Source organism: Eretmochelys imbricata, chromosome 6 (assembly GCF_965152235.1).
Source record: "Eretmochelys imbricata isolate rEreImb1 chromosome 6, rEreImb1.hap1, whole genome shotgun sequence".
NCBI lineage: Eukaryota > Metazoa > Chordata > Testudines > Cheloniidae > Eretmochelys > Eretmochelys imbricata.
The window spans coordinates 101,908,030-101,934,009 of record NC_135577.1 but is presented as its reverse complement, the minus strand read 5'-3'; the positions used below and the strand labels follow the sequence as shown (position 1 = coordinate 101,934,009).

General features: G+C 42.5%; 1 protein-coding gene across 3 annotated transcripts in view; it reads left to right on the top strand.

The window, feature by feature from the left end:
* The window catches only part of TTC7B (tetratricopeptide repeat domain 7B), a 309,423-nt gene that overhangs the window by 25,267 nt on the left and 258,176 nt on the right, over positions 1-25,980 (top strand). For 2 of the 3 annotated variants that reach the window (XM_077819261.1, XM_077819260.1), the window contains exons 2-3: positions 4,081-4,235; positions 5,623-5,791. The exons of the other annotated variant lie outside the window; for it this stretch is intronic. In XM_077819261.1, coding sequence (XP_077675387.1) covers positions 4,081-4,235; positions 5,623-5,791 — 324 coding nt within the window. The remainder of the gene's footprint in view (positions 1-4,080; positions 4,236-5,622; positions 5,792-25,980) is intronic. 3 annotated transcript variants of the gene reach the window in all.

Here is a 25,980-nt window from a genome sequence, read left to right as displayed (position 1 = left end):
GGATTTGTTTAGCCTGGAGCTAATATTATTTATCTCCATCTGGCCTTGCCCCGTCACAGTACATATTTTAACAAAACAATGAGTTTCAGCAGATCATGATCTTTCATATAATAGCTTACAAGGCATGCTTTGGAAGAAATATCACAACCATATACAAAGGATAAATATGAAGTTTATAGGGTGCTACTTTGAGGTATAGCCACCCCCCCCATGTCACACCCCCAAAGCCTCAGACTCTATCTGGTTTCGACCTTTGGCACCTATCTGAACTCCGACTTTGGTATCAGGTTGGCTTATCTTTGGACTCTGACCTCCCAGATTTGACTTGCGTCCTGCACCTGGCCTCTGGCTACCGTTCTGATCCTGGTTTGTCTACAGACTCTGATCTCGGTTTTGATCCTGCCCTGCCTCTGGATCTCAATTCCTTGGCCCAGACACAAACCTATGCCTAGCTGTGACCCACGCTTCAGCCATTAGGCCTAATTATTGGAGACAGTGCCTGATAGCATGTGGCTATCATATATATTATATACACATATATAAAGTGTATTTTGTTCGAAGGGGCCCAGCTTACCAAGCGATCCAGATTGCTCCTTGTGATTGACCTGTCCTCCTCATTATTTATCTCTCTGCCAGTGTTTGTGTCATCTGCAAATTTTATTAACAGTGATTTTGTTTGCTTCCAGATCATTGATAAAAAATAGCCTTTCCCCTGCCCCTTCATGGGGTTCCTGAGTTTGAGCTCCAGCTTGAGCCCCAAAGGTCTACATCACAATTTTATAGCCCTATAGCCCGAGCCCTTGAGCTGGAGTTAGTTCATATGGGTCAGCCGTGGGTGTTTAATTGCAGTGTAGACGTACCCTCAGTAATCTTTCCTCTGAAAAGCAGGTGACAGAATCCTGGGGGCCTGTGAACATGTTTGAAGTGCAGTTTTATTGTAAGCTTGTGGCTGACTGCTGATCTTGCTCAAGAGGAAATTTTCACATACTTCTTGTTAAATTCCTCACATTGAGTGAAAGTGAGATACATTGAATAGCATTACTGTGCCGTCAAAGCTATTTTTTAGTGTGTACACAGTTTACCATGTCTGACCTCCATTTGGATGGGGCAGTTACTGAGGGAAAGTACATCACGACTGAGGAAACCTCTAAACACAATCTCTTGTACTTTTATAATGTCAGATTCTGTTACCTGGTTTTTGAATGGATATTAGAATGGTTATTTCAATAAAATTTGAAATGAGGATGTATCCATGGGGATGTAATATGAAATATGCCCTATAATGTTAGATACAGATCTCTTCTTTTGTATCCCAAGTATTTTGTTAATAGTGTCCTTTGTTAGATTCAGACTGTTTGCACTTATCTAGTCCATTAGCGTTTAAGCCATGTTTGAAGAAAAATATAAAATACATAATTAGCTGCCTATCGCAAAGTGAAAAGGTATCCTACCATATCAAGTATTTTAAAAAGTGTGTTCATTCTAGAGTTCTGGTAATGAAAATGGTGCCTTACTGTATCGTTGCAGAAGGTTAAAATTGCCCATTCTATTTCTACATTTCGGTACATGTTCACTAGACTTGTCATATCAGCACTTGCAGCACGGCTGTTGATATTGATGCAAATTACTTTGTGCTGGAATGCCTATGGTATGAATCCTTATCTGTAAAATATTTATTGGATCAATGATACAAGATTACTTTCTTCCACTTGCTGTTGCTATATGGCTTGTCCTCTTTTCTCATTTTCAGCATTGAATCATCTCTTATGCCATTATTTTCTATTCTTTCCTTCTGAGCAGACTGTTAATAGTTAAATGATTTTGTTGCAGTTTCACTTAGTTTGCTTCAAAATGTGCGGTGCTTGTGAAGTTAACCTTTCTTGAAAGGGGCAAGTGTCAGCACTGCGTAATGTTTGGGAGCATATTGGTCTGCCATACCTTTATTTCTTCAGATACAATAAAAATTTACCTGTAAAGTACTAGAATTTGCTTCAGACTTTGTAACTGATGTCCTAATTTTGAGAGTCTACCCTTGAGAAACTGTAATGACCTTTTTGATTACAAATTGCAGCTATTAAAGTCACAGTTTAAAGTATCTTGATAATTGTAGAAAAATTCATACCACTGGGAAAGATTTCCTTGCTTTGTAAATACAAGGAGTACTTTGTAAGCATTATTTAGTCTTGTGAATTTCATAAAAATGCTCAGTCCTTATGAGTGATGAAGCAAATACTAAAAGCCTCCTTAACCTGCTGGTTTCCTGCAGCAGTTAACAAAGGGCTCCTTGTCTTTTACTAAATCAAAAGATCTTCTTTGCTATGAGACCCTTTCATTTGAGGTTTATTTAAGAGTTGATACATTTAATTCAAGGTTATCAAATTCAGTGCATAAGGTGATTAGTTTGGTTATAACAGCTTCATTGAGTACATTGTATTGAAAGTCTTTTCTAACCTATTTTTTAAAATATGTAAGTGGAAAATATTGGCATTTATTTCAGAACTCTAGTTTGGCTTGTTAGTCTAACTAGCTAAACCTAAACTAACTCTGTCACTAACACTATGAAATGAAAACACTTCTGAGAACTTTGGGCTTACTGTTCTAGGAGTAAAATGATCAAATGTCAGTTTGCCTTTTGACAAAGGCATACATAGGTTTCAACACAGGAATAGTTCTAACTCGAGCCATTTCCCCATATTACTGGTGCCTACAGAACAGTGGAGCTTGCCTGCTCCTATATATAATTCAATACATTGGTGAATATTCAGGACAAGAGTTGATAATAGCTGGCAACACAGCACTGACCGATTTTTTGGTAGGCTGGGTGCTCTACAAATCAGTAAGAAGATTTTTACCTTTATTGAAATTATTTGGATACATAATTGAGCAAAATTACTATTTTTTCTGCTTTGAAATGGGAAGTGTACACCATTGATATGTGGATTGAATGGTTGTCCAAAGTTGTTGCTGTTTCTGTCAGGCCAAATGAAATGGTATCTGACACCTTTTTGTCCTTCAGACATCTGCCTGTTACATTTAAGATCAGGATATGATACAGAAACAGTATTACTCACTCTGATTTCATAATTTCAGTGTACACAGGTCAGATGCACTAATCCAGCTAGAACTTTCAGCAGTCTTAATAATGTCAAACATAAGATGCAGTTGATGTGTTTGCGAGACCTGACACAGTGGAAGGAATCTGCTTAGAATGGTATCAGAATCACAAAGCCCAGTCTTATTACCTCTTTTGTTTAATGTGTAGGTGAAGGCACTTGGGAAGCTGATAAGGGTTACAGTGTTCTCAATCTCCTGATGATTGATAGCTCTGTCACCTTTATCATACCCAGATTGAGCCATTGCCTTGTTTTTCCAAGGTCTGGCAAAAATGGGAAACTGGATGAAAGTCAGTTGTCCAAGATGGAAATGCTAGTGTTGGCTGCTGGTTAACTTCCAGATAAAATTCAAGTAGCTGGTCCCCATCTGTAATGCCCTAATTGACCAGGAAATCCTGAGGGAAATCTCCTTCTCTGAGCTGCCACATAATCTGTATTCAGGTAGAAATCTTAATCTAACAATTGCAAGTATGATGTTTGTGAGACGGGTTAGGGCATTCTTGGTAGCAGGTGCTTGCCTCTAGAATTCACTGCTGCCGTAAATTCATCAGATGCTGAGTTTATCTGTATTCGGAAAGCCCTGAGAGCTGCACCTCTTCTCAATGGTTTTTGATTTTAAAAAACCAAAAGGTCATAGAATATTAGATCCCAATGAATGGGAAATAGATTTGCCTTAATCTCTGTGACTATAATGTTACAGTGCTCCTATAATGCTATGATAAGTATTTAAATGATAAATTGAAAAATAAAATAATAAACACCACTTTTATAACGCTGTGTTAAATCTCAGTCACTGGCCCTTAATGTGTCTCTACCATGAGTTCTGCATTTAAAGTCCAGAACTAAAAATAATTACCTCCACTGCTGTATGCTTCCTCTGTAATCTGTGTGAAATATCAGCTGGATAGAATGGCTATTACTGTTGTGAAGACTTTTTCCCTTTGACGCTGTTTTTTTCTCTTTATAGATGACATGGCAGAACTTCTCCTTGGGGAGTCAAAACTAGAACAGTTTTTGAAGGAAAATCCTTTTAAACAGGGCACTAGTCCCCGGGGTCCCCGGCCAAAGCTGACCGAGGTCAGGAAACATCTCACTGCAGCACTTGACAGAGGAAACCTAAAGGTATTCACAGAAGTCTGGAGAAAGGGTTAGAAAATTAAGGATATGGTTGGAAGTTAATTGAGAGGAAAAGCTTTATGAGAGCTTCTGAGAGCTCAGATAATTCTCTGGTTACAGTGTTCTTGTTAAGCCATTTTATTACTTCCAGAATATCTTCAGTATTTTGGGATTTGATCCCTTTAATTTGCTTATGGAAGTTTGTTCAGTCTAATCTAATAGTGAAAGTTAACATTTAAAAGAAAGCTGTTGACCCCAGGGATGTTTAAATAAAGAATTTTCAAGATGTCTTGTGAACAGCTTATTTACACAGTGACATGATACTTGACACAGAATGCGCTTCAAGGAATAATAACACTTTGCATTCCCATAGTACCTTGCATTTGGTTATGTCAAAGTGTGTCACAGACATTACTGAAATAGTCTCACAGCATCCCCTTCTATTAAGAAAACAAAATCAGTGTAAATATTCAGCACTGTAGTGAAACTGCAAACTTGTTCCATGTTTTGAGGAAAACCATACAAGACGTTTTTATCCTCAGTTCTGCTTGGAGCCCATTCTGGCCCACCTTTAGATATTTATCATCAAACTATGATGCTTGGTGTTGGATGTGAAATATATATGTCCTCCCCTTCAAGGCACTTCACAACGCTCTCTCTTCATACCTATCCACTATTGCATATTACTGTGTCTTCCCCTTTGCCTCAGCAGTGATGCTCTTTCAACACCCTATTTGTCATCTTCCACAGCCATCTTTGAGATTTCTTCCATGCCCTCCTTAAACTGATCTGTGAGGGTATTGACCTCTCTTCCTGTGAACTCTTTTTCAAGACCCTCCTCTCCACTTACAAGAAATCAACCAGATTAAAATGACTAGGCTGAGGAGCAGATGGGGAAAGCCAGTGCCTAATTACTAAACTTAAAATAACAGTGATAAATTTATAATTCATTATCTTCTTCTATTCCTACCTTCATATATTGGTTGTCATGTTAAACTGTAAACTTCCTGGGTGGCAAGGGTGTGTCATCTTAAATGTTTGTACACCACGGGGGACGCTAGGATCCTAATTCTAATTCAGATTCAAGGATGCTTACATAATCAGATATGAAATAATGTATATTTCCAAGCGTAAAAATGACTGGTTAGAATAAAATCAGTGTTCTGTAGTTTGGTGAGGGACTCAATGTGTGTTTTTCTGTAATAGCCTCCCAAATATTATCTGAAAATTTAACTACAGAATAAAAATAATAAACTGTAATCTGGGAATGAAAAATCTTCCGGGAAGTCTTCCACAATATGTTGGAAATTACTAGGGTGCAGATAACTTTCTGTCATTTTTTAAAGTGTTTTGCCTCAGAAAAAATAGTTTATCTTATGCCTCTTTTTTCTAGCCAGAATTTTTACAAGAAGCCAACTTAATTATGGCCAAGTTAAACTATGTGGAAGGTGATTACAAAGAAGCTCTTAACACTTACGCTAGGGTTGAAGTTGATGACTTGCAGCTTGTTGCTGTGCCTCCTTATAGGCTGAGAATGATTGCTGAAGCGTATTCTACCAAAGGTAAGATTGCTCATATCTGTTTATTAATTGTGGTTGATTCTTTCAAATGAAATATTTCTACTTTTATTATTTTTGACTGAAGGAATATTTGTTCATGCTATATCAATTGACACTGAGTTTAGATATCAAAGTGATGGGTGCCTTAGAAATTTCTGAAAGAAACATTCATCCATTTAGATTAATTTGAGTACATGCTAGGTTGGTAGGACTATTATTTCTGTCAGCATTTCTATTCTAGTCCTTCCCCCTCCATCCACCTATTAAACCCCCTTCTGACAAATATGTATTAGTAGTTTTTCAGCACAGATTCAAATGTTAAAATTGTACCCTCAACCTAAATGTTACATTTATGTCTGAAATTTTTATTTCCTGTAGATAAAACATAGCACCTGCTATTACTATAATTAAAAGGCATTAGAGAAAAGAAAATATTTGTCTTTATTTCCCCCTCAGTTTACTTTGTGCATTTGACAGCTCTTTGTGTATAGTCAGTTTCATGGTTTCCTTTGTGGAGTCAGTCACTTTTATTTCTTTAGATCTTTCACACACAGCCTGCTGCTGTTAGCTCAGTAACCAAGTTGGCTTTTTATCAATTACACTTGGCCAGGCCGTTCCATAATAATAATAGTAATAATTATAGCAATTATTAAATAAAAAACTGGTATGAATGGGAGCATTTTCTTCTGTGGGATTTTATTTTGGGTCTGTACTGATATGGCTCTTTTTACAAATGTATCCAAAAATTCAAATGATTTGTCTTAATTTTCCTTTTTGAGTGGTATCATATTAGTGAAAGTTGTAATTCTTACGTTGTGTCTAAGGATGGCAGTGCCACTTCAGTTTAGAGGCTTCTTTTATGAGCTACGCACACGCAGCCTGTAGCTGTGTCAGTGTTTTGAGAATGCAGCGATTTATGTGGCATTCACTATGGAATTCACTGTGTCTGGATGTTTTTGCTTAACTGGTGTATTAGACCTGGGTTTTGGAATGCATTTAAAATTTCTTGTTATGGCGGGATGAGTGCACAGTGTCATAAGTTATGTTTGCTGTCTTTCAGGATATGGCTCAGTTGCATTTGCTGACAACTGATCAAAGAATTTTTCTAACATTAGTCTTGGAACAGGCTGACTGTTTTCCACCAACTCAGTTCCTGCTGACAAGTATCAGGTGTGCTGTAAACAAAGGTGAGGGAAATAGCAGCCTTGATTCCTAGAAGAGAGAAAAATATACTTCCTAAATCATTGCAATATTTAGATTAAAGGAATTGGTAGAAAATTGAGGATATTCTTCATGTACTTTTAAAAAGAAATCTAGAAACATGTTGGATACTCAGAAAATCAAAAATATAAGAGTGAAGCCATCAACTGCTTCTCTTGGCTCCCCTCCCTTTTCTGAAGCCCATCATCTCCCACAATTCTAGATGCCTGGGCTGCTCTTCTCCTCTCTCTCTCTCTGCAGCTCACAGAGGCAGATAACCTTTTTGGAGCTACAGGGTCTGGCTCGTCCCCTCTGCTCCTGCTTGCTGTCAGTTTTCTCTGCCTCTGCAGCAGCGAACAGTGGCAGTTTCTTTTGCTCCTGTCCTTACTCTTTCAATTTTAACTTTTCTTCCCAGTTTTTTGGCAGAGCTTCTCCAGGCGCACAGTTTCATCACCAGTGCCAAGAAAAGTTCTCTAGTTTCATCCAGGAATTTATTTTCATGCTTCAGAGCCTCAGGAAGCCTACCATAGTGCTATGCTTCCAACTGCTAGGATTCCTGGTGTCATGCTTAGGGATCACTCCATGGGCACAATCACACATCTGAAGTCTTCAAGCCTTCATACAAAATGTGTGGGACTGCTCCCTGGAACACATGAAAGATCAAGTATGGGTTCCAACGCAGGTATTCAACTCCTTGCAGTGGTGGTCAGCCCATGATAATATCTGTAAAGGCTTGCTTATCTGCCTTCCAGATCCTTTAGTTCTTGCAACCAGGTCTGGGGAGCTCACTTGGAGCCCCAAACAGCCTAGGGCCTCTGGAGCATATTTAAACAGCCAAGGGGGAAGAAGGAGTTGGGCACTACACACAGAAGCAGCGGAAATAGTGAGGTGGGTGGAACCGTTCCTCCTTTCTCTCAAAGTGATCCACATCAAAGGGGACCTGAACCAAAAGGCAGACTGGTGCAGCAGGCTCAGGGTCAACAATTCTGAGTAGTACCTGAATCAGGAGTTTTTCTATCTCATTGTTCAAATGTTTGGCCTCCCTTCAGCCAACCCATTTGTGAATTATATGAACACAGAGGCCAAAATATTTCACAGGGGAGGCAGATCCCAGATCTATGGGGGACAGTTGCCTTATTGCACAGTTGGCTGCAGGGCCTACATGTTCTTCTTCAAGTGCATGCATTTGTCCATTCCAGTGTAGGTGTATGTGTGCCCTGAGCACAGTTGCTGGAAATTTTCCCCTTAATGGTATCCGTTGGATTGGTTCTAGTGCCCTCTGGTGTTGTGCGCTCATAGTGCTGGTATAAGGGGCCCTGCTGACCCTGCCTTCCTTCAGTTCCTTCTTACTGCCCATGATTGTTGCTGGAACTTCTCATTGCTTAGGCACTCTCCTCTCTTGGTGGTTTTTCTAACCTTTTAATGTAGATAGTGCTCGTAGTTTTTAGTAGTTAATGTAGTTTTGATGGTGTTAGATAGTTTGCATGCTTCTGCTCTTAAATAGCAGAGTTGTCCTTCGTCCCGGTGCTGAGGCATGCCTCAGTCACTGGAGTTTAAGCCTTGTGCAGCAAATCTATGCCTTTGAGCGACCCACACTCGAACTGTCTCAAGTCTTAATGGAAGCTCATAGGACTTCCAGTGTGTGGTGACACACACTGGAATGTGTTACCTAGGGAGGTGGTAGAACCTCCTTCCTTAGAAGTTTTTAAGGTCAGGCTTGACAAAGCTCTGGCTGGGATGATTTAATTAGGGATTGGTCCTGCTTTGAGCAGGGGGTTGGACTAGATGAGCTCCTGAGGTCCCTTCCAACCCTGATATTCTATGAAGGACTGCTGCCAAATTTGTGGAGTTGAAGCCTTGGATCCAGAATGACTGCGCTACTCGTTTGAAGGTTTTCCTCATGGAGGCAGCCTTAAGACAGGCCTTGGAACCGAGTTCGGACTCGGCTATGAACACCGTGGTACAGAGCACTCCTCCATCAACAAGGGCCATTTGGCGCCGATCATCATCTTGGGTGCCTAAGAAGAAACAACGGCAAGCACCAGGAGAGGAGCCAGTCTTCAGTGTCAATGGACAAAGGAGACAGGGATAGGGCGAGACCTGTTCTGGGCCACTCTTCATCCCTGATGCCACACTGCCAGGTGCCCCCGGCCCTGGTACCGCAGTGTCCTACGATGCCCACTCAAGGCCATTGTACTGGGCAGTTTGTGATCCCATTGACACCCTCCCCCCCCAAGCCTCTGCAGCTGCAAGTTATCTTCTAACCCTGCCAGGACCGCCAATGTCCCTAAGTGACAAAAAATCGATGCCAGCACCTCATCCAGCACTGTGTCAGCTGTCCAAGGGGAAACCATCTCAGACAGCCTCTAGGCAGCCTTCATTGGCACCCAGTGGCACGGCATCCTCTGGTCTCCACAATGCACCTCTTCCTCCTCATCAAACTCGGAACTAGAAGTGTACTCCCTCTGCCAAAACAGCGAACACTGCTGCTCCCCACGCCATTCTCACTCCATTACAGCATCAAGTTCGTCGGGACATCCGGGTGCCTGACTACTGTACCCATGGGGCCCAACCACCATGCAGTGGCTGTTTTGGAACCTTTGGGGGTTTCTCACTTCCGCTTCTCACTTCCACTGATGGGGAAATGCTCGGAGCATAAATACTTTGTTCCGGTCAAGGGGTACAAGTTCCTCTTCACGCACCTCTCGCCCCTGGGATCATGGGTGGTTGTGGTGGCCAGTGTGGGAGACCGCCAGGGACAGCTGAGCTCTACGCTCAAGTCAAAGGACCCTAAAAAGCTAGACCTCTTTGGATGCAATACTTACTCTTCAAAGGGCCTGCAACTTGTATAGCAAACCAGCAGGCCCTGCTGAGGCGCTACGACTTCAACATGTGGCAATTCTTTATTAAATTCAAGGATCTTCTCCCCCACGACTCCAGAAAGGAGTTTTCATCCCTAATTGAGGAAGAGAAAACTGTACCTCGGGCCTCTCTGCAAGCAACCCTGGATGCCGCTGATTCTGCGGCCAAATCAATGGCAACTGCAGTGACAATGCGTAGGGGTTCCTGGTTGCAATCCTCGGAGCTCCCTCAGTACACTGGTATAACAGACCATTCAGGACCTCCCATTTCAGGGATCTTCTAAGAGCAGACGGATCCTATGCTGCATGGCCTCCAAGACTCCTAGGTGATCTTGAAATCCTGGGGCTCTACATACTGGCAGGTGCAAGGAAGCAATACAGTCTGCAGCAGCCAAGCCATTATTTTTTTCAGACATCCAGGCAGGACCAACAGAGGTGAAGGAACAGAAGTTTAGTCTCAGCCCCCCCCCAGTCATCCTCAACAGGCCCTACACAGTCTGCCCACAGGCATCCTGGATTGTCAAAGCACCCATTTTGACAAGATGGTCGAGGTTGATATCACGATCCCTTCTACATCGGATCCAGCTACCCACTTGTTTTCCAGTCACCTTTCCTATTTCTTGGATGCCTGGACCCAGATTACTTCAGACCGATGGGTCCTCAACACCATAGAACTGGGTTACGCCTTCCAATTTCTATCCACGCCACCTTGCCCCTCCCTCCCTCCCTCTTCAGGGACACTTCTCATGAGCTGCTGTTGGAACAAGAAGTCCAATCCCTCCTTCGGGTGGGAGCCGTGGGGCAAGTGCCCTCCCATTTGAGAGGAAGGGTGTGTGCGTGTGGTCTCAGACCCATTTTAAACTTGCGCAGTCTCAACTCATATCTCAAGAACCTGAAGTTCCACATTTTCTCCTTGGCCTCCATCATCCCTTCTCTGGATCCCGGGAATTGGTATGCCATCCTCTATCTAAAGGATGCTTACTTCCACATTTCGATCTTCCCTGGTCACAGACATTTCCTGAGTTTTGTATTGAACCAAAGTTACTAATAGTTCATGGTGCTCCCGTTTTTGGCTTGTCAGCTACCCCACAGGTATTCACAAAATGTATGGCAGTAGTAGCGGCCTGACTAAGAAAAAGGGAAATCCACATATTTCCATACCTCGATGACTGGCTGATAAAGGGCTGGTCCAGAGCTTGAGTTGAGGCTGACATCCATCTCATTCAATCAACCTTCAATGTGTTGGTCCTTCTGTTAAACTTTCAGAAGTCCACCCTGATCCCAGTCCAAAGGATAGAGTTCATAGTTAGTAATTGACTTGGTGCAAGTGAGAGCTCTGCTTCCAAATGACTGGTTCCTCACTATTGCATCCCTGATAACAATATCTCCGAAGTCATCCAGTTGACTACATGAAAGTGCCTAAGCCTCCTGGGCTACATGGTATCATGCACATATGTAGTGCAAAATGCAAGGCTACAACTCAGACCTCTATAAACCTGGCTAGCCATGGTCGTCTTGCCATCGCCTGGACTCAGTTCTCATGGCACTGGCCCATGTCCTAGACTCACAGCAGTGATGGCTGGACAGCCACATGGTATGTGCGGGGGTACCCTTTTCAAGACCTTACCCTCCCTGTCCCTGGTATGCAACACATCAGCCCTTGGTTGGGGAGCCCGCTTAGGACCCATCAGAACCCAAGGCCTTTGTATCCAAGAGCTCTTCCTGCACATCAGTGTCAGGGAACTCAGGGCAGTACGTCTGTTGTGCCAGCCATTTCTATGTCATTTGACAGGCAAATCTATTTCAGTCCTCACGGACAATATGACAGCTACGTTCTACATAAACAGTCAGGATGGTGCATGTTCTTTCCCCCATGCCAGGAAGCAATCCTACATTTGTTCACTGCTGCCTACTTCCCAGTTAACCAAAATTGTGGGAGATGCTGGGCTGCAGAACAAAAGTTTCATACTGATAATTTTCTTTCTGCTAGCAGCATCTCTAACAGTTCTACCCACTGGATGACTCATGAGTCAAGGGTCAGGTATTAAGTGGAGTCATTACTAGATGATGCAAAAAACCCAGGAGTATTTGTGGCACCTTAGAGACTAACAAATTTATTAGAGCATAAGCTTTTGTGGGCTACAGCCCATGTCATCGGCTGCATTGAATGGAACGTATAGTAAGAAGATAGATAGATATACACACACACAGAGAAGGTAGAATTAGCCATACAAACTGTAAGAGGCTAATTAATTAAGATGAGCTATTATCAGCAGGAGAAAAAAACTTTTGTAGTGATAATCAAGATGGCCCATTTAGACAGTTGACAAGAAGGCGTGAGGATACTTAACTTAGGGAAATAGATTCAATATGTGTAATGACCCAGCCACTACCAGTCTCTATTCAAATCCAAAGTAATGGTATCTAGTTTGCATATAAATTCAAGCTCAGCAGTTTCTCGTTGGAGTCTGTTTCTGAAGCTTTTCTGTTGCAGAATTGCCACCCTTAAGTCTTTTACTGAGTGGCCAGAGAGGTTGAAGTGTTCTCCTACCGGTTTTTGAATGTTATGATTCCTGATGCCAGATTTGTGTCCATTTATTCTTTTGCGTAGAGACTGTCTGGTTTGGCCAATGTACCCGGCAGAGGGGCATTGCTGGCACATGATGGCATATATCACATTGGTAGATGTGCAGGTGAACGAGCCCCGGATGGCGTGGCTAATGTGATTAGGTCCTGTGATGGTGTCACTTGAATAAATATGTGGACAGAGTTGATATTGGGCTTTGTTGCAAGGATAGGTTCCTGGGTTAGTGTTTTTGTTGTGTAGTGTGTGGCTGCTACTCTGATACCAGATGATGGTCTTCCCAGTCTAATGTACATAGTTTTTTCATTATCTCTGGAATATTTGTTAATGATGTTATGCAAGTTTTACAGCTTGGGAATAGCTCATCAGGCAGCAAGCAGAAACAGAAGGCATGTGGCTGGACAACTAAAAGGCTGATCCACCTCTGTGAGCGGCAGAGAGACAGGAGAGCAGCGCAGATGTCCGGCATTATGGGAGATGCTGCTAGCAGAAAGGAAATTATCAGTAAGAAATTTTCCGTTCTTATAATGATGGAGGAAAGGGCCCAGAAGCCTTTTTGAAGACCATTCTTGCACTGAGAGTTTAGAGTCTTCCTTCATCTAAAATGATGTGCCTGAAGATCTGAAAAGCTTTGGTTGATTGGTTGGTCAGATTGGGTGGTGCTGTTGGCTTTTGTGGGTTTATTAGGATTTGTTTTTTCTGGTTGAACTGGAGGTTCAGGGATAATAGGAATGTAGGTTGGGGCAAGGATATTAAAGACATTATTTTCTTAGTGCTTAGTAGGATAGTGATATCAGCTACAGAAAACCTAAGAGGAAATGATGAATGTCCATTTGGTGTTTGGATCAGAATTAAATAGGGACAACAGAACTTGGAGCTGAGTTGTGCAGTTAGAATTTTATGTGTGATGGTTGAAAATTTGGATTTATGGGGAAATGCAGTGGAAGCTCAGCACTTGCTTGGGGGTAGTGTTTCTGAGGGAGGGTAGACTGATATTTGTGATGGAGCTTAAATAGCCACGTTGTTAATGGAAGAAATTCTGTTTTTCATATTTGCTTGTGGAGCATCCAAAGTGTTCTTGGTACTCTGTAGAACACCAAGGAAGATCATTCTTGCCCCAAGGAAGGTCTAGGGTCTAAGCAATATGAAATGTACCATAATTTGTCACTGTAAAATAAAACTCTATATTCCTTAAAAGAAAAAGGAAGCTCCTGCATGAGTTTTCATAGAGCAAGTGTCTGAAAGCAGTCTCCACCAAATTGGTTGTTATCAAAACACAGTGCAGAAGTTCATTAAGAAGTATTTAAATACGATAGCCTGTATCAGAAAATCTTAGCTCCTTCTTTCTTTCTCTCTCTCAAACTTGAAGATCCAGTGTCTTCACATCCCCACAATCCTCAATTTAGAATAATCCTGTCATCAAACTAGAGAACAAAAATCATCTGCGGGCTGCATTGTATTTGCAAAGAGAGCCTGAAAATCATTGTTGTGGATATTCATGCCCCTTAACCCTCCAGTAAAAGTACAACTTCAATCATAGTACTGCTTTTATCTCTAGCTGAGGAGATACATGACTGTAAGAGGACTCAAATGGAGAACCATGTCTGTGTAGTATGGGATTTACTATCAGTAAATAAGTTATAGAGGTTAAAAGAAACATCTGTTCCATTGTATTCTGTATGGGCTCTTATACTGCACTCATCACCATAGTATCTGAGCACCTTTCAGTAGTGCATTAAGCAACATGACTAATATTTGTTGCATTTTTGTTCTCTCATTCTCTCTCCAGGGGGAGAAATGTGTGCCGAGGAGTGTTTTGAATAGTAAGAATCAGTGTTAAAAAGGCACTTCTGTATCAGGTATTTTTATGAGGATTTTTAGACTTATAGCTAAACAGTGAAAGCCTCTTTAATACCAGGTCATAGTTGCCATTACTAGCATTAATTTGCCATTACTCTTAGTTTCTCTATTTTGTATTTCAAACTTTGGCAGTTCTGAGATGTTGTGACACTGGACATATTTATAGATAGTTCAGACTCTAACTTTATTCCTCCTTGTTTTACAGTGTTCATCTGTTCTATGCTGTTCGTTTGAGTGATGACTAATAGTTAAAGTAGTGATATATAGTAGTTAAAACATTAGCAAACCACAGTTTTGATGATAAATGTAGGATTGCTTTGATTAAATGAATGAGTGGAGTATCAAGAAGAGTTATTTGAGATGTTTTATAAAATTCAGAAGCAGATATGAACTTTGCCAACCTTTGGTAAAAGAGAAATTTTATATTATCCTTAATTAGAATAAGAAATGGTTCCAATTCGTACTCCTCTCCTTGGTAAACTGCTTCTGAGACTCACTCTTTGAAGATCTCAGATTTTAATTTAAAAATACTTTAAAAAAAGTTTATCATTTTAAATTTTGTTTTCCATTCAGTCCCTTTCATAGGTTTAAAATTACATTTATTTAAGTACTGTTTTTGCCATTTGGCAAACACTATATATCTGTTTTAAAACCTGCAGTTTCATATGGACTACATGTCAACACAACTTACTTATGCTTTCTTGGTGTAGTTGGATTCATCAGTTACATTATCTCCGCTCTAGGAAAAACGTGTTTGATTAGTTTGTGCTCCCTCTGCTGGTTGGTCTTGTAGCAGCAAAGTAGAAGTATTATACAGGGTCACTCATAAATACAGTAGTGGCATATTTGCAGACAGTGGTAGATTTAAAATCAAATTGTACTTGGGAACAGTTGTGGGTTCTTTGAGTTTTCATAATTGCATTTGATGCTTAGCCATCAGGATGATAGGCACCTTATAACAATACCTTAAATTGTTGTTTCCCAACCTGGGGACATGCCAGTCTAGTCCAGAAAGGACATGAGCAGAGGAAGGTGAGGGATGGGGACCTGCACGGTTCTGTATCCAATCCATTATGGCAAACATTTTGTTTAAATATAGCAGTAGGTAGATCCTTGAAATTTGCCTTCTCATCCTGCAGCAAAGCAGTGACCAATATAGCTAGCCACAGGAGCAGCTAATATGTATGCTCTAAAGCGTCAGGAAACAGTTCACCAGCTCAGATTTTGTGTGTGCTCTCACGGCAGGCAACTCAGCTGTAACAACATGTGGCACTAGCCGTATTACACAAGGGAGCAAAAATAAGAAAATGATCAAATTAATACAAATATGAGAAGAAACAAAATGAAATGGAGGAAAAAGGAGAGAGACAAAGTGAGGAAAGGTACTGTGCAGGAAAAAAATAGAGATAAATTAATTGTGCCAGGGTATGGCTTGAGGAAATATGGGGAGGGGGCTTCTTCCCTCCTCTCCGCCTCTTCTGCCAAAACTGCAAAACTCATAAATTTCCATTTTATTAGAGGAGATTATTTTTGCTAACATTACTTATTACATTACAGTAAATGAAAAGGCAAATTGTGGGCACCTAACAAGAAGGTTGCGTTATGGTGGCAAAATTCTGTCATGAATATGAGGGATGTCATATGCAGTGTTGTTGTACCTATGTTGGTCCCAGGATATTAGAGAGACAAGATGGGTGAGGGTGGACCAACTCCTGTTGGTGAGAGTGTTGGTGAGAGGGTGCACCAGCTGCTGTTGGTGAGAGTGACAAGCTTTTGAGCTATACAGAGCTCTTCTTCAGGTCACTGATCACTCTTTTTCTGGCTGGAGTGCAGGCTCTAAGATCCTGCGAGGTGGGAGGATTCCAGAGCTTGGGCTGCAGCTGGAACCAGAATGTTTACACCTCAGTTAAACAGCCCCTCAGCCCAAGCTCTGTGAGCCCAGCTTATCCGGAATGGGCCAGCTGCAGGTGTCTAATTGCATTGTAGGCATAACCTCTCTCACCAACAGAAGTTGGTCCAATAAAAGATACTACCTCACCCTCCTTGTCTCTAGAGATATCATATGTAAGTTAGACCCTTTCATTACACATATTGCTGCAGACTGGTTCATGTCTCACATTGCCTGGTCAGATGTCTCTGTTTATATTTAGAGGATGTAAGATGAGTAAGGTAAAACTCTTTTGACTGTTGCTGACCCCGTATTCAAATTTAATGTTGTATTTGATGAGTTAAGTGATTGGCTATTAATTAGTTCTATTTTCAGAAACAGACAAACACTCATTAGGTTCAGTGAAAGTGTCAGGTGAAACAGTTGAGTTACTCCTTTTGCAGTTCACAAAAGATGCTACATTTAACTTTAAACTTTCTGGATTGCAATCAGATCTGTTTGTTCGGCAGCAGTAAGAAAAGCCACTTCTATCCTGGACCTGAGAAACCCTCCTGGCAAAAGTTTTGTCATAACTCATATGCTTCTGCTTCGACAAAGTGACATTTTCCAACCAAAAAACATTTTTGTGAAAATTTCCTGACTATCATTAGTTCTTCGTATTGCAGGGTTGGCATTTCAAATACTGCATGAAAATGTCTAGTTGCTTAAAAACTAATTTCTTTGGGATTTTTGTTAAACAAGTATTGAAACTCTAATTTTTTGATCGCAAGCTTTATAGAAGCTTGATTTTTTTTAAAAAAAAAAAATTTATTTATTTAGTTAGTTATTTAGTTATTTATTTATTGTGGCCAAATCCCAGTGGACTGGGTAACTGTTGAACTGCTGGCCTTGTCTCCCCAGCCCAGGAGTCAGCTCAGAGTCTGGATCCTGGCACTCTTTCTTGGGGCTTCATTTATTGGTGGCACTGACAGTCTTCAGCAACACTCCCAAAATAAATAGTGCACCATAAATGCAGCAGCTAAACCAGGACCTTTCCCCAGATGCAGGGGCTTCCTTGCTAGGGTCTCCCTGTTCCTGGTAGCTCTTCCTCAGTCCTACAGACAATTTGCCTGGGAGTCTCCCTGCTCCAGGGCCTGCCACAGGAGACAACTTGCTTCCTGTAGCTCTCCTCCTTCAACTGAGCTCTTTCAGCATTCATAGGAGTCAGGTGCTCATCAGGCAATCACCTGACCCCTTGCAATCCACCAGGCCTCAACCAGTTCTTAACAGGGCACTGCCGCAGAACCGGGCTGGCTGGCTGTCCCCAAGCCTTGGAGCCCTTAAAAGGACAGACATCCCTGTTTTACAGTACACTTAAACTAAATAAACTTTTTTATGAGCACAACAAGAGTAGCTGAACACGTTTATATTTAGACATAACATAGTATATGTTTGACACAGTCACTTTATTACAGTTCTTAAAGATGATGTACAAAGGAACAAAAAAAGAGGGGGTTGTGCCTTTATTCACAGATTTCAGTGCCAAAAGGGACCATTGTGATCATCTAATCTAGTCTTACCTCCTGTATAACACAGGCCATAGAACCTCCCAAAAATAATTCTTAGAGCGTAGGTTTTAGAGTAACATCCAAACTTGATTAATAATTGTCAGTAATGGAGAATCCACCATGACCGTTGGTAAATTGTTTCACTAGTTAATTACTCTCATTGTTAAAAATGTATGTCTTATTTCCACTTTGAATTTGTCTAGCTTAATCTTTTAGCCATTGGATGGTGTTATACCTTTCTCTGCTAGATTGATGAGCCCATTATTAAATATTTCTTCCCTGTATAGATACTGTGACAAAGTTCCTGCTCTACCTTGGTGGGTCTTGCGCTTATTGGCAGATTTGCTCGCCTTGGAGCTTCACGGCAGCCCTCAGCTTGGTCGTTTTTCAGAAGTCACAGTCCAGATCGACTCCTCCTGTGTCTGACCAGGAGTTGGGAGGATTTGGGGGGAACCCGGGCCCGCCCTCTACTCCGGGTTCCAGCCCAGGGCCCTGTGGAATGCAGCTGTCTAGAGTGCCTCCTGGAACAGCTGTGCGACAGCTTCAACTCTCTGAGCTACTTCCCCATGGCCTCCTCCCAATACCTTCTTTATCCTCACCATAGGACCTTCCTCCTGGTGTCTGATAATGCTTGTACACCTCAGTCCTGCAGCAGTCTGCATTCTCACTCTCAGCTCCTAGTGCCTCTTGCTTCCAGCTCCTCACGTGCACACCACAAACTGACGTGAGCTCCTTTTTAAAACCCAGGTGTCCTGATTAGCCTGCCTTAATTGATTCTAGCAGCTTCTTGATTGGCTACAGGTGTTCTAATCAGCCTGTCTTAATTGTCTCCAGAAGGTTCCTGATTGTTCTGGAACCTTCCCTGTTACCTTACCCAGGGAAAAGGGACCTACTTAGCCTGGGGCTAATATATCTGCCTTCTATTACTCTCCTATAGCCATCTGGCCCGACCCTGTCACAATACTTATAAACTGTGATAAAGTCACCCCTTAACCTTTTCTCTGTTAAGCTAAATAGACTCAAAGAGCTCAATTAACAGTTTTCTAATCTGTTAATCACTCTCTTGGCTCTTCTCTGAACCACTGTCTTTTTTGCTGTGTTCCCCTCCCTTGCTAGAAAGGTATTTATAAATACCAGCAAGGAAATGGGAAAAGTCTTTATTTTTAGAAGGCATTTTTTAAAAATAGTTAAGACAGAGTATTTGACAGTTGCACTATTAGAAACTGAATTTGTTGCAATAAGTCTGTTTTAATAAAATCAGGTTGGCAGTATCATTTTAAGTGTAGACACCTTCTATGGAAGTTCCTGGGTAGCATAATTTCAATGTAAAGCTTTAAATGTTTTTTTAACATGTCTAGTAATATATTGGCAAATGGAAAAGTTTCAACCTAAATGTAGGGAGAATATTTAGCTTAATTTTTACAAAAATTACTATATAGGAATGATTCCTATATAAGTTCAGCTTGAACATTTGTCAGTATTCCGTTGCACATCTGTTGAAAGCTTGTGTGTTGTGCATAGGAACACACTTACAAAGATGCACTTTTATAGTAGTTTGGACAAGAAATTCTGAATATTAGAACTGAAAAACTTTCAAGAGATCAGGCATCTTTTTGATGCTTGTTAAATAATTCACCTTTTAAAAATTATCACATGTTCATTTACTGATGTGTAAAATGGAGTATTTTTCTGTCCATTTTGTGTTGCATTTCTTTGGGCTTATTAAATGAGTGTATTGCAACAATTCCCAAAGTGTGGTCCATGGAACATTTGTCATCCGTGGAACATTTGATAGCAGTGCATGGAGTGGACAGGTTGGTCGCATGGTACTGGCTTTCGTAATTTGCTGCTGCTTCCATGTCTTCCATTTAAAAAAAAAAAAAAAAAAAGCCTGGAAAGGCAGCTGCAAACAAAGAGGAGAAACCAGTTTTGCTGACTCTGCTTGTGGCTGCTGCTATATTGCAAGAGAAGAGGAAATGGAAGCCATTGTCAGAAGCTAGAGCTGCCACTCATGAGCAGAAAGGAATTTCCAGAGAAGAGCATGAGGTATCAGGGCAGTATGTTTAGAGGAATAGAACAAAGTTACTGGGCAGTATATCTGGCTACAAAGAAAGGTGGTAGGGAAACATATGCAGAGGGAGCAGAGGAAGTGGGGTAGGCATCAGAGACTGGTAGTGTATAATTTAAAACATGCGAAACTGGCCAAGATTAAAGTATATACCACCGTCTACACTAGTTATAAAATGTGCATATTGGAAGGCGAACAACTTCTAATGGTTTTCTAAATTCTAGTATCTATAAAACCTGTGTTTGCAATAGTTGAAACCTGTTTTTGGTTGAAGGATTTTTATCTTAGCTACTTGGATTGTTTAGCTAACAAATTGCAGTAGAAAGTGAGTGTTGTGTACTGGTTAGAGCATCGCACTGAGAGATTAGAGTCCTGGACCTGTTCTCTATCTCTGGCATAGACTTACCCTGTGGTCTTGAGTAAGTTCTTTTATTCAGTTTCTTCTATAACCTAAGTGTAATGATACCTGCCTCACAGGAGAGTTGGCTTAATACATGTTTGTAAAGCATTTTGAGCTCCGTAGCTAAAAGGACATACAAAGAATAACACGTTTTGTAAATATTCATATTCAAGTCAATACATATGAATAAACGTATTTTGGTCAGATATGGATGTAACGCTCTGGTCTGTGTGTGTTACAGGTCCCCTTTGATGTTTGACCCATAGAGGATGAGTGTCTGTTACAGTCTTCAGCTTGGCTCTGTAGCTCAATCTGTAGTGACTTTGCTCAGACATTTAAATTGAGAAACCATTAGCTTGAGCATTTCACCTTACTTTGACTACTGTGGTGGCTTCTGGGCAGAGGATATTGTCTGTTGAATAACTTAAATACTGGAAAAAGATGCTTTTGCACTAGGCTGTCATGATACATGTCAAGCTTCCTTCTGAACTCTGGGGTACAGATGTGGGGACCTGCATGAAAGACTCCGTAAGCTTATTCTTACCAGCCTAGGTTAAAACTTCCCCAAGGCACAGATTCCTTTCTTGTCCTGGGAACCAGCTTAGGTTAGAAACCTGATACGCTGCCACCACCAAGCGATTTAAACAAAGAACAGGGAAAGAGCTCACTTGGAGACGTCTTCCCCCAAAATAGTCCCCCAAGCCCTACACCCCCTTTCCTGGGGAAGGCTTGATAATAATATCCTCACCAATTGGTACAGGTGAACACAGACCCAAACCCTTGGATCTTAAGAACAATGAAAAATCAATCAGGTTCTTAAAAGAAGAATTTTATTTAAAGAAAAGGTAAAAGAATCACCTCTGTAAAATCAGGATGGTAAATACCTTACAGGGTAATCCAATTCAAAACATAGAGAATCCCTCTAGGCAAAACCTTAAGTTACAAAAAGACACAAAAACAGGAATACACATTCCCTCCAGCACAGCAAATTTACAAGCCAAATAACAAAAGAAAATCTAACGCATTTTCTAGCTAGATTACTTACTAACTTTACAGGAGTTGGAGGCTTGCATCCTTGATCTGTTCCCGACAAAGGCATCACACAGACAGACAGACAAAAGCCTCCCCCCCCCCTCCAGATTTGAAAGACTCTTGTCCCCTCATTGGCCATTTTGGGTCAGGTGCCAGCAAGGTTACCTTAGCTTCTTAACTGTTTACAGGTGAAAGGATTTTGCCTCTGGCCAGGGGGGATTTTATAGCACTTTACACAGAAGGATGGTTACCCTTCCCTTTATATTTATGACACGCCCCCCAAATCACAGATAGGGTGAAACACTGGCTGTGATTTCTTCCTGGAGCTCTAGGAGAAAACAGTCTTGATAAGACACATGCGTCTCTAAATATACTACTAACTATATAAAGACCACTGAGCTATCCCAACTCCGGGGGGGAGGGGAGAAGGGGAGGGATAGCTCAGTGGTTTGAGCTTTGGCTTGCTGAACCCAGGGTTGTGAATTCAATCCCTGAGGGGGCCATTTAGGGATATGAGACAAAAATTGGGGAGTGGTCCTGCTTTCAGCAGGGGGTTGGACTAGATGACCTCCTGAGGTCCCTTCCAAACCTGATATTCTGTGATTCTACGATTAATATTTTCCACATCTCAAGGACAATTTTAACCACTTGATTCTGGGAAACTTTCACAGGAGAGTGCATCAGCCACTTTGTTAGAAACTCCTGAAATGTGTTGTGTGTGTCAAAATCAAAATCTTGGAGAGCTAAACTCCGCTGAAGAAGTTTTTTGTTATTTCCCTTGGCAGTATGAAGCCACTGTAGCACAGCATGGTCGGTTTGAAGGTGGAAATGCCGTCGCCAAACATATGGGCGTAGCTTTTCCAGAGTGTAGACAATGGCATAACGTTCCTTTTCACTGATTGACCAGTGGCTTTCCCTCTCAGACAGCTTCTTGCTGAAAAACATGACAGGATGGAATTCTTGATTCGGTCCTTCCTGCATTAAGACTGCTCCCGCATCTGTGGTTACTAGGAACGGTTTGTCAAAGTCTGGGGCCCTTAGCACAGGATCAGACATGAGTGTCGCTTTAAGCTGGTTAAAGGCCTTCTGACACTTTTCAGTCCACTGAACTGCATTTGGCTGTTTCTTTTTGGTTAAGTCTGTCAGTGGGGTGGCAATTTGGCTGTATTACGGTACAAATCGCCTGTAATATCCGGCCAAGCCTAAGAAGGATTGGACCTGTTTCTTTGACTTTGGGACAGGCCACTTTTGGATAGCATCCACTTTGGCCTGTAGGGGGTTGATAGTTCCTTGACCCACCTGGTGTCCAAGGTAAGTCACTCTGTTTAGGCCTATTTGACACTTCTTAGCCTTAACAGTTAGTCCTGCCTCCCTTATGTGCTCGATGACTTTTCATAGGTGTTCCAGGTGTTCTGCCCAGGAATCCGATAATATGGCCACGTCGTCAAGGTAGGCGACTGCATATTCTCCCAATCCCGCTAGGAGACCATCTACAAGTGTTTGGAAGGTGGTGGGTGAATTCCGCAGCCCGAAAGGGAGCACATTAATTCATACAGCCCGACATGTGTGATGAAGGCTGACCTTTCCTTGGCAGATTCATCTAGCGGTACCTACCAGTACCCCTGGGTTAAGTCCAAGGTAGAGATGAACTGGGCCCGTCCCAGTTTCTCCAATAGTTCATCTGTGCATGGCATTGGATAATTGTCTGGGCGAGTTACAGCATTTAGCTTATGGTAGCCCACGCAAAAACATATCTCCCCATCTGGTTTGGGAACTAGAACCACTGGAGATGCCCGTGCACTGCCAGAGGGGCTGATTATACCTATCTGTAGCATATCCTGGATCTCCCATTCTATAGCAGTTTTAGCTTAAGGAGACGCCCTGTAAGATTGGGCTCTAATTGGGTGAGCATTACCTATGTCAATGGAGTGGAATGCCTGTTCAGTCAGTCCTGGGGTGGCTGAGAATTTCGACACGTAGCTAGTGCACAGCTCCTTGATCTGCTGTCGCTGCATACAGCCAAGGGTCATGGAGAGGTTCACCTCTTCCACGCCACCAGTACTTTTCCCTTTGTAGTAGACACTTTCAGGCCACTCAGCGTCATCTCCTCCCTGGGCTGTAAACTGACAAACCTTTAATTCTCTGGAATAAAAGGGCTTTAGAGAATTAATATGGTACACCTTAGGCTTTCGGTTTGATTTGGGAAATGCTATGAGATAATTAACAGCTCCCAGGCGCTCTTGGACCTTGAATGGCCCTTCCCATGACGCTTCCATTTTATGGGCCTGGAGCGCCTTTAAGACCTTGACCTGGTTCCCTACTTTGAAGGACCACTCTCTGGCATGTTTATCATACCAGTCTTTTTGCTCTTTTTGAGCATCTTTTAGGTTTTCTTTAGCAAGGGCTAAAGAGGTTCGGAGGGTGTTTTGTAGGTTGGTTACAAAGTCCAGAATGTTAGTTCCTGGAGAAGGTGTAAACCCCTCCCATTGCTGCTTCACCAACTGTAATGGCCCCCTTAACCTCGCGGCCATATACAATTCAAATGGTGAAAACCCTAAACTGGGATGTCGTACAGCTCTGTAAGGAAAAGAGCAACTGCTGCAACACTAGGTCCCAATCATTGGAGTGCTCATTTACGAATTTACATATCATTGCCCCGAAAGTTCCCTTAAACTTCTCCACCAGGCCATTTGTTTGATGGTGGTAAGGGGTGGCAACCAAGTGATTCACCCCATGAGCTTTCCATGGTTCCTGCCAGGAAATTAGTTCCTGCATCTGTAAGGATGTCGGAGGGCTAAGCTACCCTGGCAAAAATGTCTGTTAGTGCCTGGCACACACTTTTAGCCCTGGTGTTGCTTAGAGCTACTGCTTCCAGCCATCAGGTGGCAAAATCCATGAAAGTCAGTTTGTACTGCTTTTCTCTAGGTGTCTTTTTCGGAAAAGGACCCAGAATACCACAGCTACTCGCTGAAATGGAATCTCAGTGATGGGGAGTGGCTGAAGAGGGGCTTTGACCTGGTCTTGGGGTTTTCCCACTCTTTGGCACACCTCACAAAACCGGACATAGGTAGAAACATTCTTGCCCATTCCCTCCCGGTGGAAAGACTTTCCCAAATGGTCTTTGGTTCTGTTCACCCCAGCATGGCCACTAGGATGATAGTGGGTTAAGCTCAAGAGCTTTACCTGGTACTTAGTTGGAACTACCAACTGTCTCTGAGGATGCCAGTCTTCCTGGTGTCCACCAGAAAGAGTTTCCTTGTATAAAAGTCCTCCTTCTACAACAAACTTGGATCGATTAGAAGAGCTGAGAGGCGGTGGGTTGCTCCGTGCCACAGTCCAAGCTCTCTGGAGGCTTTCGTCTGCTTCCTGTTCAGTCTGGAACCGTTCCCTCGACTCTGGAGACATCAATTCCTCATTGGATTGTGGACCTGGGCTTGGTCCCTCTGGAAGCAATGCTGGTGATGGGGCTGTTTCTGTTGACTGAGACCCGCTCTCACTATGTTGGGGTTCAGGCTCCGGCTGAGCCTCTTCTGTAGGGTTATCTGCTGCTGCCAGTGCAGGTTTGGTGGGGCCTTCTGGTGTTGGGGTTGCAAGTACTGGATTCAGTGCTGGCAATGGTTCTGGTGCTGGTTGTTCCGCCTGTTCCGGTTCTGGGACTGGCTCTTTCTGGATCTCTGTGACTGGATCCACTACTGCTATTGCAGACGTTGGCATGGGGTCTAGTTCCATCACCTGTGACTGGGTCCTGGTAGAAGTCTCCGGAAGAGAGCTAGGTGTGACAGCTTGCTTAGCCTGGCTGCGGGTGACCATTTCCACCCTCTTGGCTAGCTTCACATGATTGGCCAAGTCTTCCCCAACAGCATGAGGATGGGATAATCATTATAGACTGCAAAAGTCCATGTTCCTGACCAGCCCTTGTACTGGACAGGCAACTTGGCTGTAGGCAAGTCAAAAGCGTTTGACTTGAAGGGTTGAATCGTCACTTGGACCTCTGGGTCGATTAAATTGGGGTCCACTAAGGAAGGATGGCTAGCTGACACTTGTGCTCCGATGTCCCTCCATGCTGTAACCTTTTTCCCTCCCACACTCACAGTCTCCCTCCGCTCTGAGGGTATCTGCGAGGCATCTGGACCTGAGGACCTTTGGTGGGACCCTGGTGTAATGAACTGTAATCTGTTGAGGGGCAGGTGGCCTTTACATGCCCCAGCTCATTACATTTAAAACGTTGCCCAGCTGACTGGTCAATGGGGCGAGGTGGGTTGCTGGAGAACGGTGTGGTGGGATGATAAGGTGTTTGGAGTGTTCCTTGGAGCGTAGTTGGGGCCTTGGGCTGCCCCCGGTAGTAGGGTGTCATCTGAAGGTGTCCCTTCTGGTATCTGCTCAAACTGCGACCAAGGTTGTTCATCTCCCCTCCCTCCACCTGTTTTGTTCCGGTTTGCCCCGCCTCTCTGGCAGTCTGGGACTGCTCGTATTAATCAGCATGCGAAGCAAGACTTCCTGCTGAGTCTGTTTTCTTATTCCATAAAAACTGTTTTATATCATCCTTGGACATATTCAGGAATTGCTCCCGTATCATCAAATCCCGCATTCCTCCAAAGCTGGTTACATCCTGTCCTTTGAGCCATTTACCAAACAGATCTGTCATCTGGTTTACATAAGCCACATTACTTAGTCCAGGTCCTCTCTGAAGGGCTCTAAATTTTACTCTGTGAGTTTCAGGTGTAACTTGAAATTGTTTTAAAACCAAATCCT